The 13,360-nt window shown below is 32.3% G+C and overlaps 1 protein-coding gene across 1 annotated transcript; it reads left to right on the top strand.

Moving 5' to 3' along the window:
• Nucleotides 1-2,824: 2,824 nt before the first annotated feature.
• Nucleotides 2,825-12,366, top strand: LOC133202719 (transmembrane protein 179B-like). Its single transcript, XM_061338591.1, has 5 exons — nucleotides 2,825-2,964; nucleotides 4,917-5,116; nucleotides 8,584-8,724; nucleotides 10,255-10,348; nucleotides 11,946-12,366. The coding sequence occupies exons 1-5, from the start codon at nucleotides 2,866-2,868 to the stop codon at nucleotides 12,087-12,089; spliced, it is 678 nt and encodes a 225-aa protein (XP_061194575.1). The 5' UTR covers nucleotides 2,825-2,865; the 3' UTR covers nucleotides 12,090-12,366.
• Nucleotides 12,367-13,360: the final 994 nt, after the last annotated feature.

The following is a 13,360-nucleotide window of genomic DNA, read 5'->3' as shown; positions in this document are numbered from 1 at the left end:
GCCAGTGACCGCACAAAACCCAAGATCCAATCAAAATTTTAGATAAAAATCATTTTTACTTTAAATGCATTTTGAAGATATTTACTTTAAATGTATTTTGAAGATATCATCCAACACTGTATCTGTATCAATGTCAAACGCACTTAATAAAAAAAAAATATTCCGAATCATAAAAAAAATCCTTCATCACCTTACCACTGTCCATAGTTCCTGCTAAACCAAACGACTGCCATTGAATGAATGAAACAAAAGAGTTCACTCGCTGATTTTACTGTCTAAAGAAAAAAAACTTTCTCTTTTCTTTTGTCTATTAGATGGTTTAAGGTAGAAAACTATTGATGCCTGAACTCCTATTGTGTAATTATCGGACTCCTCCAGGTAACTTTTGGACATTTAAATAGCAATGTTTTAAGGTAGTATGGGATACCTCCACGTTATGACGTATTTCCGTTTGAAGTATTGTTTTGATTTGCATGAGTGCTTATTACCGGGTCAAAATTTGTAGATACACCGTTGAAAAGAACACTCTGAAGCCTATTTCAATGCAAGTTCTCACAAGTCGGCATTTTAAGTAAAAACAGACAAAAAAAATCGCAAGTATATAAATTTACTTATAATTGTACAACGGACATTTAAAAAAGCAAACCCCTATAAAAGGTAGTTTCAACATTGCTGCTTTTGAACACTTTTAAGCAAAAGCTGTATTTCAATTGTTTGAGTAACTGTACAGCACCTTGTGTGCGGTGAGGCATGGATAAGTGCGATTACTTCACATTGTGCTGAATTATCACCAATCAATTATCACGTTAACCAGAGCTGGACTTTTTTGTTATTTAATTCAAGAAGTAACTGTTTGGTCACAAATCAGCTAGCTGTTGTATATAGTCCCAAAACGTTCAGATGAATGCAATTGCTCTAAACAAGACACGTCCTGGAAAGCGATTGTCCATGCATTGTTTTCAAAACCGCTCAAAGTTGAAAACTACAAAGTGCGATTTTTTTATGGTTGGGAAAAAATGCTCATCATTTCTAAAATAGCACCCAGGTTTTTTCAACCCTTGGAAAATAAAGAAGGATAACTCTTCCGCTCGGATCTTTTAATTCAAAAAATTTTAAATGCATTTTATATTTTCCATTTATATATATATTTTCAATTTGTTTATTTCACTTTGCTAACATATTAAGATACATCTTATTGTAGACTTTCATGAAATGTTATCCGTCTGTTTTCACGAAATAAAGTTTTCCCAGTTTTTTACGCTTATTTTTGTTGAAAATTAAAAAAAAAATACTAAGACATATTTCTTGTCATTTTTGTTTTTATAAACACTTTATATTAGCAAACACCTGCCTATAATATTAAGCTTATGAAAAAAGAATTATGCAAGAAAAAAAATCGTTTTTGTATTTCTCATTAAAATAATAAAAAAATTATTAAAATTACACTTTCATATACTGAAAGGTGGGGGTATTTCAAATCCTTCTAATTTGGGTACATAAATATGTAGGAGAAGTTTCGTTTGGTATCCCATACCACCTTAAGTAAGATATATGCCTCATACAATTCTTATGTAAAATTATCAGACTATCAGGGCATCAAACAGTCTGATAATTTTACATATAGAACAGTATTCGGCTTATATCCATTACATATAGGTTTATATTGTCTCTGTTTGTTACCATGTCGGTGTGGGCGTGGGTGGGTATGTTTAACGCCCCTTTCGAGAACTTTTTATTCATATTTAGGCCTATACTCAGCACTAAGGGTCTTTGAGCATTGAGGAATCTTTTTCGTATCATCATCTACTGTGACACGGGATCTAGGTTTTTACGGTCTTATCCGACCGGCCGGTCCCGCAGTGGGATTCGAATCCCGCGAAGTAAGTACATGTATCAACGCCATGTTTGGCGACTCTAGAGCAAACGCTATAATCACCGCGTCACGAGGGCGACCAGTTACCATGGTAAATTTCAAGTTGGAGATCTCGCCGTTCAAATTGTCTATAGTTAATGCATATTGTTAAATTTTAGCTATACATCTATCAAAACAAATGAACTGTTTATAACCTTTCTAGCTGGAAAAAAGTGTATTGATGACAACATCAAACAACTGATGCCTATAAAATAATGATTATATTTATTTATATATATACTTTTTTAAAACTAATTACTTATTTTTAAAATTTAAATATCTGTATTAAAGTGATCCGTCACTTTGAAATATAAAGAGGAACATTCTTGGCATTCAAACATCTGGGGTTTTTTATTTCTTATTTGAAAAAGTTCGGGATATTTTATGAATTGCAAAATTGAAGTTTGACCAATCAGAGTAGCTTTTGAAGTACTAGTAATATTTACTGCTCACTGTAGTAGAACAGGCCTCCAAAACATTTAACTTTCCAGGCGGGGGTGGGGTGGGGTGGGGGGTGGGGGTGGGGGAATAAGGAATACACACAAGGTAAATGACGCAAAAGTTTCGAAAAGAAAAACTTGTCAAATTTTAAACATGCATTAAGTGTTATCCCTGAAGTTTGTAACCGTGGCTATAAATAAAAAGTTCACCTGGCCGTACATGTACCACCTATAATCGATTAACATCGAAGTTATCTCAGCAAAGATTGGCCTTCAGATTTTAAATCTGAAATATTGTGCTATGTAGAACCCTAGCTTTAAGTTTATTATTAGATTCTTTACCTGTGTATAACAATTCTTGTGATGAACATTTGAGTAATCAATTCTGGTGTCGAATTTATGTGTGTCAAGTAGTATTGCTCCAATTTTCATCGGGCTCGATATTGCGTAATCTTGTATATTCCACATGGATACGCCCCCTAATATGCATGAGGGTTTTCTGATAACAGAGCGATGGCTGTGTTTGACGTTCAGTTGTTTGTAAACACACTTCTTTATTTCTTTATTTTTGTTTGTGGATTTGCAATATCAATACCACTGGGAGTTACAGGCGTAAGTACACAATTTAATAAGCAAGCATACATGTATATTCATTTTTTGAGAGAGAAAAACTTTAAATTTACGTTCAACTGATAAAAATGCAACTTGTGCATATACATGTATGTGTTTTACATTTGAAACTGAGAGACTTGTTCATTCAAAAAACTGCAACAATCACCTTAATGAAAATAATATGATATTCACCAAAAAAAAAAAAATAAAAAATAAAAATAAAATAAAAAAAATAAATAAATAAATAAATAAATAAGCTAGGCTTATAAGTTTTAGTATTCAGAATTTAAACTGACAATTGAGTTCCTAAATGAATTTCATACCATAAATAGTTTGCTCCGTACATGCATATAACACATGCATATAGTAGTATAATACATGTATAATATAGAATATAAATGAGTGTACATTTTAAGATGCAAGAAATGCAAGAAACACGAAACTTTTTCTACATGAATAATCTACCTTTAAAATTTTTGGGAACTACATGTATAAACGAGTAGAGAATCTAAATATGTAAAAGAAATTGATAATAAGTTTTTATACCCGGTTCACTATTCGTATTGTTCATACAGGATTAATTTCTGATGTGATTGAGCACTTTTTGTTGTATTCATCTTTTTCTCCTTTTTTCATTAGCGTAACTACAATCATGATAAGAAACAACGCATTTTATAGCGTAGTAAATTTATGAAGAGTATACTAGCCAAGGGCCCTGATCCTGTACTCTCCTCACATACTGTATACAGGGAAATTTTCGCCCCCGTTTTATTTTCACCCCTTTTGCCCTACTGACAGGTGGGCGAATTTAAAAAGGGGCGAATTCAAAGAACACAGTATATTTTCTAAAACAGAATTGTGACTGGGCAAATTTATAAAGGGGTAAAATTGTTTGCCAGTTTGAAAGGGCAAAAATAACATGGGGCGAAAATGAAACTGTATACAGTACACTAACTGCATGCCTTTGGTCCCCCTAACTGGCCTATAGTGCTATCAAAAGTCGTGATTTTTCTTTTTCGAGTTGTGATTGAGTCGTGATTTTTTTTCTCGAGTTGGGATTGGAGTTAATTGATATTGTTCGACTAATCAGCAAGTGTTTTTGTAAATGACGATACATGTATCTCCATTCGGGATACTGTAGTCTGGGAATGAAAAAAGACAGGTAAACATAACATGTCATTTTATAAATAGCTATGGTGTCATCCAGCTTTGAGCTGATGTGCACATAATCTAACACATAAACAGGAATCTATATTGCAGATATAGATTTGCACCCTGAAACCAAAAAAAAAAAAAAAAAAAATCACTCGATACCAGCTTTTTCATTCTTCAATTACTTTGATATTTAAAAACGCTCTTTAATTCTGTCGAAGACACAAGCTGTGCGTATGTTAAAAGACTTAAACGATTGCACAATACCACCATAAGTCAGAGAGTAGCGTATCCGAAATCCTAGGCTAGCAAAGATGCATTAACAAGCGAAAACAACTTTTCTTGTCTTGATTTTTTCATCTTTCCTTCCTGTTCCGGAATTTCTTTCAGTTAAGTTCGCACGAACTTCAGATCTTGATGATTATACACTTTTTTTGGTTGCTTATTTTGGTATTTATTTCCCTTCCGTTCAAACATTTTCATATTGAATTTCCACGACAAACTTATCTTCTGTATGCCATTTTCCCGTTTTTCAATATATATAAAACTAAGGAAAACCTGCATCTATCTATGAAACACCCATTATAGAAATAAAAACAAACAGTCAAGCAAGAGAACCGCAGAACAAAGACAAGAACATACAAACAATCAAGAGAACCTCTTAATAAAAACACCAATGCAAAGAATATATACTTTTTAAAATTAGTGCAAAAAATGTCATCATTTATTTTTTTTCTTAGTAGTACGTACCTTCATCAAACCCTTTGACATTTATGTTACTTTATTTTTTTTTTTTACAGATTGAGAATTCTGGAGGTTGTTTGCTGTACGCCACCCTCAATCCTTACAACTCCACATACTATACACTGTTATATAGCAAGAAATCAAACTGTGACTTCCCGATCTATATTGGTGTGTTTGTCTGTATCTTTTACGCCCTAGGGATGGGGATTTACAACACCTACGCTATTTATAAATCCCAGAAGGACCCCTCCATAGCGTGAGTCCTGTCTTTTTCTCGTGTCAACTGAAAAGAAGTTTCAATGCATCAAATTTTATCAGCTTTCTTTCCCTTTATATAAAGATGTGCAAAGATTTAAATATTTAATGCAGAAATAAACAGGGTTGCAAGGTATTCGTACATCATCTGGAAAGAGAGGATAAAGTCTGCCACTTGTGATTCATATTTGGATGGGTTTTTTTTTCAGCTATAGATGTTCATAGTAAATTATGACAAACGAGATGACTTAAATTTTCCCTATTTGTGATGTAATATTCGACTAAGTCCTACATATGCATGGTGTTTAAGTCTCCAAATGAATCGGAATACCAAAGCATGTTTTGAGTACAATCAATTTAAATTCGAGGCAGGCTAATGAGAAAGAAGTTGATGTTGCATTTTTAATCAGTTTAAACTCTGCCTTTCGCATATTCTACTGTTAAAACGACCTAATTTGCAATTACAACCTATATTGGATCGCTTGTTTTTTGACTGACATGTTTTATAACAATTGTTATTCCTTTTTTGAAATACATATGTAGTAGTGTTTCCAAAATGTACTAATTTGTACTCCTGATTACTTCATTTACCTGATCTATACAGAAGACTAGTGGTTGGTGTAACTTGTCAGCAATGGATACTTACTGATCCAATAACTGGCTTTCCAGGAGTCTGTGTATTTGCCCTGTTGATATTTAGTATTATTTACAGGAGTCTATGTATTTGCCCTGTTGATATTTAGTATAATTTACAGGAGTCTATGTATTTGCCCTGTTGATATTTAGTATTATTTACAGGAGTCTGTGTATTTGCCCTGTTGATATTTAGTATTATTTACAGGAGTCTGTGTATTTGCCCTGTTGATATTTAGTATTATTTACAGGAGTCTGCGTATTTGCCCTGTTGATATTTAGTATTATTTACAGGAGTCTGTGTATTTGCCCTGTTGATATTTAGTATTATTTACAGGAGTCTGTGTATTTGCCCTGTTGATATTTAGTATTATTTACAGGAGTCTGTGTATTTGCCCTGTTGATATTTAGTATTATTTGCAGGACTTACAGGAGTCTGTGTATTTGCCCTGTTGATAATTAGTATTATTTACAGGAGTCTGCGTATTTGCCCTGTTGATATTTAGTATTATTTACAGGATTAACAAGAGTCTGTGTATTTGTCCTGTTGATATTTAGTATTATTTACAGGATGTACAGGAGTCTGTGTATTTGCCCTGTTGATATTTAGTATTATTTGCAGGACTTACAGGAGTCTGCGTATTTGCCCTGTTGATATTTAGTATTATTTACAGGATTAACAAGAGTCTGTGTATTTGCCCTGTTGATATTTAGTATTATTTACAGGAGTCTGTGTATTTGCCCTGTTGATATTTAGTATTATTTACAGGAGTCTGTGTATTTGCCCTGTTGATATTTAGTATTATTTGCAGGACTTACAGGAGTCTGCGTATTTGCCCTGTTGATATTTAGTATTATTTACAGGAGTCTGTGTATTTGCCCTGTTGATATTTAGTATTATTTACAGGAGTCTGTGTATTTGCCCTGTTGATATTTAGTATTATTTACAGGATTAACAAGAGTCTGTGTATTTGTCCTGTTGATATTTAGTATTATTTACAGGAGTCTGCGTATTTGCCCTGTTGATATTTAGTATTATTTACAGGAGTCTGTGTATTTGCCCTGTTGATATTTAGTATTATTTGCAGGACTTATAGGAGTCTTCGTATTTGCCCTGTTGATATTTAGTATTATTTACAGGATTAACAAGAGTCTGTGTATTTGTCCTGTTGATATTTAGTATTATTTACAGGAGTCTGCGTATTTGCCCTGTTGATATTTAGTATTATTTACAGGAGTCTGTGTATTTGCCCTGTTGATATTTAGTATTATTTGCAGGACTTACAGGAGTCTGCGTATTTGCCCTGTTGATATTTAGTATTATTTACAGGATTAACAAGAGTCTGTGTATTTGTCCTGTTGATATTTAGTATTATTTACAGGAGTCTGCGTATTTGCCCTGTTGATATTTAGTATTATTTACAGGAGTCTGTGTATTTGCCCTGTTGATATTTAGTATTATTTACAGGATTAACAGGAGTCTGCGTATTTGCCCTGTTGATATTTAGTATTATTTACAGGAGTCTGTGTATTTGCCCTGTTGATATTTAGTATTATTTACAGGAGTCTGTGTATTTGCCCTGTTGATATTTAGTATTATTTACAGGATTAACAAGAGTCTGTGTATTTGTCCTGTTGATATTTAGTATTATTTACAGGAGTCTGCGTATTTGCCCTGTTGATATTTAGTATTATTTACAGGAGTCTGTGTATTTGCCCTGTTGATATTTAGTATTATTTGCAGGACTTACAGGAGTCTGCGTATTTGCCCTGTTGATATTTAGTATTATTTACAGGATTAACAAGAGTCTGTGTATTTGTCCTGTTGATATTTAGTATTATTTACAGGAGTCTGCGTATTTGCCCTGTTGATATTTAGTATTATTTACAGGAGTCTGTGTATTTGCCCTGTTGATATTTAGTATTATTTACAGGATTTCAAGGAGTCTGTGTATTTGCCCTGTTGATATTTAGTATTATTTACAGGAGTCTGTGTATTTGTCCTGTTGATATTAAGTATTATTTACAGGATTAACAGGAGTCTGTGTATTTGCCCTGTTGATATTTAGTATTATTTACAGGATTTCCAGGAGTCTGCGTATTTGTCCTGTTGATATTTAGTATTATTTAAAGGATTAACAGGAGTCTGTGTATTTGTTTAGTATCATTTACAGGATTTACAAGATTGATCAGTATCATTTGACAAATTATTTTGTTAAAAAATTAACATTCTGAAGTTGATATTAAAAAGATGCGGTACCAATTGCACCCCTTTATTAGTAGACCTATTTTGTATTCATGTGAAGCAGAATTTGTTCAAAGACTTATACATAAGAAGAAGACAACACTTGCTGTGGCCTTCAACTTGACATTTAGATATACTGACGACGTATAATGGTAACAATATTTTTTTCATTCTTATGTAGATTTGTATTGTTTTAATGGACTTTTGAACATGATTACTATTCGTTATCTCCATATTTCATTTAGATCCCAGGTGTGGGTTATGTGGTTTACGATGCTGTATGAAGACTTTCATGTCCGAGATCTGGTAATTTCCGTTTATCATGCTGTAAACCTCTCTTCTGTTTTCAAGTCACAGGTGTGGGTAATTAATGCCATTCATCGTGCTGTATTAAGTTTTTCTTTTGTTTTTATGTCTCAAATATGGGATTTGCAGTTTATCATGGCATCTTAAGACTTTTTGACCTCAGGTCCCAGATGTGGATGATGTCGTTCATTATGCTGTATTATGACCCTGTATTCTGTTTTTAGGTCCCAGATGTGGGTGATGCCGTCATCATGCTGTATTAAGACCCTGTATTCTGTTTTTAGGTCCCAGATGTGGGTAATGCCGTTCATTATGATAAACTCTTTGGTGACTGCTGTTATGTTTGTCGCCTCCTGTATGGTTAGCGTTGGATTTAAAGATATCTGTGACTCTCTGACGAATGGCAAATATAAGTATTATCCCAGGTAAGCACAAGGTAATAGTTAAATCTATACAATCTGTTGTGCTGTTCACAGAGAAAAATATATCCACAGGTTCACTGTTACACCTGTTATATATAATTCAATAAATTTAATGAATAAACGGTGAAAATTCACTTATGGTTATATAAATTAAAATAAAACTTTCGATTTTTTTTTTAAATAAATAATCTAACATAAATATTTAAAGAGTTGTTTTCCTTTTGCTAAGGGTTTTTGTCAAATATATGTTAATTATTATGATTTTGTTGATTAAAAAGGTTTTAAAACATATTTATTCTTAATTTTTTTAAGAAGACGCACGAGAATCCAGTTGGGTAAAAGCTAGATTTGTGGATCCAACAATCCCCCTATTATTTCGGATATAACGATTGCTATAATTGTAAAGGAGAGACAATTTATTACTTTTAGATAATAAATAAATCATTCAACGATTCAATGATTAAAACACGATCTTATCATATGACAGTTATTTTTTAAGGTATGGTGTAAACAATGCAAGAAATAATCACTCAGTTATTAAAATACAATAATTAAAAAATGAAATAGAGGATATTCAATGTTTTGTACTTGGATATGGAATTTATTTCACGAGTAGAACAGGATTTTTTTTAATATTTTCACGACTGCGAAGCACGAGTGAAAATATTTTTAAAAATCCAGTCTCACGAGTGAAATAAATTCCATATCCAACTACAAAATATTTAATTTTCTGTTTCCATATTAACTACAAAATATTGAATTTTCTGTATATGACATTTTTTAAAAATATTTTTCCCTTTGCCTTTGTCTCTTCGTCACACAGTGTCAAAGGCTGTGGCATCATAGTTGAGCGGTTGAGACGTCATATATATAGCTAACATTGTAAACATTATTTGGAGAAACTTTGACAGTTTAAGTTTCTGTCAGGATGGTCTAACTTATAACAGGTCACGGAGTATTTTATACAGCATTCTTTGTGGGCCGGGAAAAGGAAAATAAAGAGTTTTGCAGCATTTCTGATATTCTTTCACATTGTGACAGAATATCAATTTCGTATCCTTTCATACTGTGACAGAATATCACTTTTATTCAATAAATAAATTACAGTATTTCACTGTTGAAAATGTAATAAACTAGTCTATAACTATTTGTTCAAATTAATTTTGATAATACTTTAACAAAAGTATAAAAATAGCAAAAAAAAAAAAAAAAAAAAAAAGATCTCGGAAAAATAATACAAACACCCACCCCTGTTAATGAAAGGTACGATCTGTTAATTTTTACAACTATAAGTTATTTCAAAGGCTACGATGTACCATTTTATACAGTAACCTGTTAAAGTACTCTACTTAGTAAGATTTTAATTTATTATTTTCTTTTGTATATGCGTGTGAAGGCGTTCGATATATACCATCAGTAATCCACAGTATATGTGGAAGAAATGTACATACATGTAATTTGTAGGATTAAAAGAAAATAATCAGATTATATTTGTTTTAAAACAATACTTGCTGTATCTCTATTTGCTTAAAGCTGTGTAAAGGCAGAAAACCAGAAACTTGTGGACCAGACAACAAAAAAGATCAGCTCTACGGGACATTTCTACACTTTTATAAATGTAACTCAGGTAAGCTCTGAACCTTCATAAATGTTTCCCAGATGAAATATGGAGATAACAAATAGTAATCAAGCTCAAAGTCCATTGAAGCAATACAAATCGGGAGCAGAGCAAACACGGACATCTAAAAGCATCAGAGGTGGAATCAGGTACCACGAAGGAGTAAGCATCCCCTGTCGACCGGTCACACCCACCGTGCGTTCATTGTCATGATCGTACAAACGGAAATATCCGTATGCAATTCAGTGTTTAAAAAATGACTTAACAATTAGTATGAAACTTTACACCTATATAAATATTATTCAGGTAAGCTCTGATCCTGCATAAATATTTCTCAGGTACGTTCTACACCTTTCATGTTATTCAAGTAAGTTCTGCACATTTATATATGTCACTCTGTAAGTTCTACACCATTATAATTGAACCTCAGGTGAATTCTACAGCTTAATAAATGGTATTCAGGTAAGCTCTACACCTTTATAAATTTTACTCAGGTTAGTTCTGCACCTTTATAAGTGTTACTCAGCTAGGTTAGTTTGAAGGAAACCTCTATACTTTAAATTCACAAATGTAAATCAAGAATCAATTAAGTTCTACGGACATTTCTACACCTTTATTAATGTTCTTAAGGTAAGCTCTACATCTTGCAAAAAGATAAAATCTTTCGTAAGCTGAATGTTGACTGAATTTTTCCATACAAATTGTTAGGACATTATTTAGACACTGAATTGTCTACTGTTTTTTTTTTCGTTTGCCCGATCATGACAAGGAGCACATGGCTTGTGTGACCAGTTGACAGGGGATGCTTAATCCTCCATGGCACCTGATCCCACCTCTGATGTTTTAGAGGTCCGTGTGCTCTTCCCCAATTTGTATTGTTTCAATGGACTTTTGAGCTTGATTACTGTTCGTCATCTTCACGTTTCATATTTACTTTTAAAAACATGTAGCTGTTACTCATGCAAGATCCAGGAAACAATCAGAAAAGTTCTACACATATATAAAATGTTACTCAGGAGAGCTTAAAGGCTTTATAAATATGCTACGCAGGTTAATTCTACACCTTTATAATTCATGTAAGCGAAATGTCCACGCCTTTAAGTATACATTTTAATAAATTTGTTACTTTATGTGAAATTCTACACTAATTCATAAACTTAACTTAGTTAACTTCTGTACAACATTCATCTACATTTTCTAAAACAATTTGAAAACAAAATTTATTTATTTATTTATATTTGGTCATTTCAGTACAAAAAAAGTTCGTGAAATGTATTTAATTTTTAAAAGTCTTATGATAATGTTTTTATGGTTTTAATACTCCATTAACAATTTTTGGGCTTTTCTAACAGTCAATGTGATTAAAATCAGATCTTGTTACGCTCCGAAATTCTGATGGTCGCTGTACAGCGACCATTGTACGACAGAATTTCGGAGCGTAACAAAGATCTGATTTTAATCAGATTGGATAAAAAAAACTATATTATGGTAAATGTCTACTTCCATTTGCGATGGAATTAAACAGCCTTTCACTTCATTTTTTATCATGATGTCCTGAGTGGAAGTAGTTAAAATGCATACATTAGCAATTTTTCTCATTTTTCAGACTGCATCGTGGATATGTACCCTTGGCTGGTTAGCGTTGGTTATTTCTGGAATCGTACGGTTTGCTCTCAATAGACGTCTGAGAACACAGACAAGTGCGCCATCAGATATGACAAATATAGCCAGCATAGAACCGACGGCATAGTGAAGAAACTACGTCATAATACAACAACGTCATCAAAAACTACATTTGTACAATCACTTTCATCATCATTTATCAATGTCATACAGTGAGATAGTTATTGTGTATATACAGCTGAAGAGACGTCTAACATTTTACACGATTCCTGATTTGAATGAATTTTCAATGCATTCATTTGCTAATATTATCTTAAAATTCTATATTTGTAAATTTGTTTTTTCTGTAATTTTTTCCCATGTTATATTTTTGCATTTACACATATAAAGGGAATGGAAACTTCTCAGCTTTTGTTATAGGTGGCTACAATTTGCAATCTTCGCATATTTTGCCAAGGACACAACTTCTTTTTTTTTTTTTTTTTAATTTTTGGTGAGAGATTAGAAAATATCTTAAAAACGAAATACTTACAACATCTTTTGTATGTGAAGCCTGATTTTAACGGACAGGTAATAAATGCTAAACTAAATATAGATAATGTTTCATATTTGGATGTTTTATTGATTATTAGTCGATAAAGAACCGACAAACAACTAAATTGTTTAACAAACGAGATGACTGCAGCTTTTCCATCGTCAACTTTCATTTTTTTTATGTAGTAATATTCCATCAACAGGCAACATTTCTTTCAACGAGACTGTTGATATTTTTGTTTCATTAACTTGCTTGTCAATAGCTAGCCTCGTTTTATAAACTGTTCATATGTAGAATATGTTCTTGCGTATCGAATCAACTGGGAGACATAAACTCCATATGCAGGTGATAAGGGTATATTGCTACATAAATAAGGAAAGTTGACGATAGAAATGTTAAAATCATCAAGTTTATCATAAAGCGTTGATGTTAGGATATCATATTTTGTAATGTCTTTTTCTAGTAAAATATATGCAAATATGAAACAGATGTGTCAGACTCTGCTGTATCTTTTATTTCTAGTTCAAAGGGATGTGTCGAATCAACATATGAATGAAAATGAATATTGTTAATTGATGAAATGTCTTCGATATATCTAAATGTTGAAATGAAGGCCACAGCAAGAGACTTATTCTTTTCATGTTTTTGAATAACTTCTGCTTCATATGAATACAAAAATAGATCTGCTAATAACGGGGTGGAATGATTTCGAAAGATAGTTAGATCTCCAAAAACTACACTATATAGATATTGTCAATCAGAAACTCAAGCATCTTTATATTATGAACTTCGGAACAGATTTGAGCAAAAAATCAGTAAAAAGTGTTTTTCTTTCTAATTAATCGTTCAAAATTTTTGTTATT

This window comes from Saccostrea echinata, unplaced genomic scaffold (genome assembly GCF_033153115.1).
Source record: "Saccostrea echinata isolate AGI-Se365-2 ecotype Australia unplaced genomic scaffold, CSIRO_AGI_Sech_v1 ptg000002l, whole genome shotgun sequence".
In the NCBI taxonomy this organism is placed as follows: Eukaryota; Metazoa; Mollusca; class Bivalvia; order Ostreida; family Ostreidae; genus Saccostrea; species Saccostrea echinata.
Note: the sequence above shows the minus strand (reverse complement) of the source record. Positions and strands in the feature narration are given on the sequence as shown.

Excerpts from the sequence above, each read along its gene's own strand:
- LOC133202719 (XM_061338591.1), top strand. The coding sequence starts at position 2,866 with ATGGCTGTGTTTGACGTTCAGTTGTTTGTAAACACACTTCTTTATTTC. Across the intron at positions 2,965-4,916 it reads TACCACTGGGAGTTACAGGC|ATTGAGAATTCTGGAGGTTG; the intron begins GTAAGTACACAA and ends TTTTTTTTACAG. Across the intron at positions 5,117-8,583 it reads CAGAAGGACCCCTCCATAGC|GTCCCAGATGTGGGTAATGC; the intron begins GTGAGTCCTGTC and ends TTCTGTTTTTAG.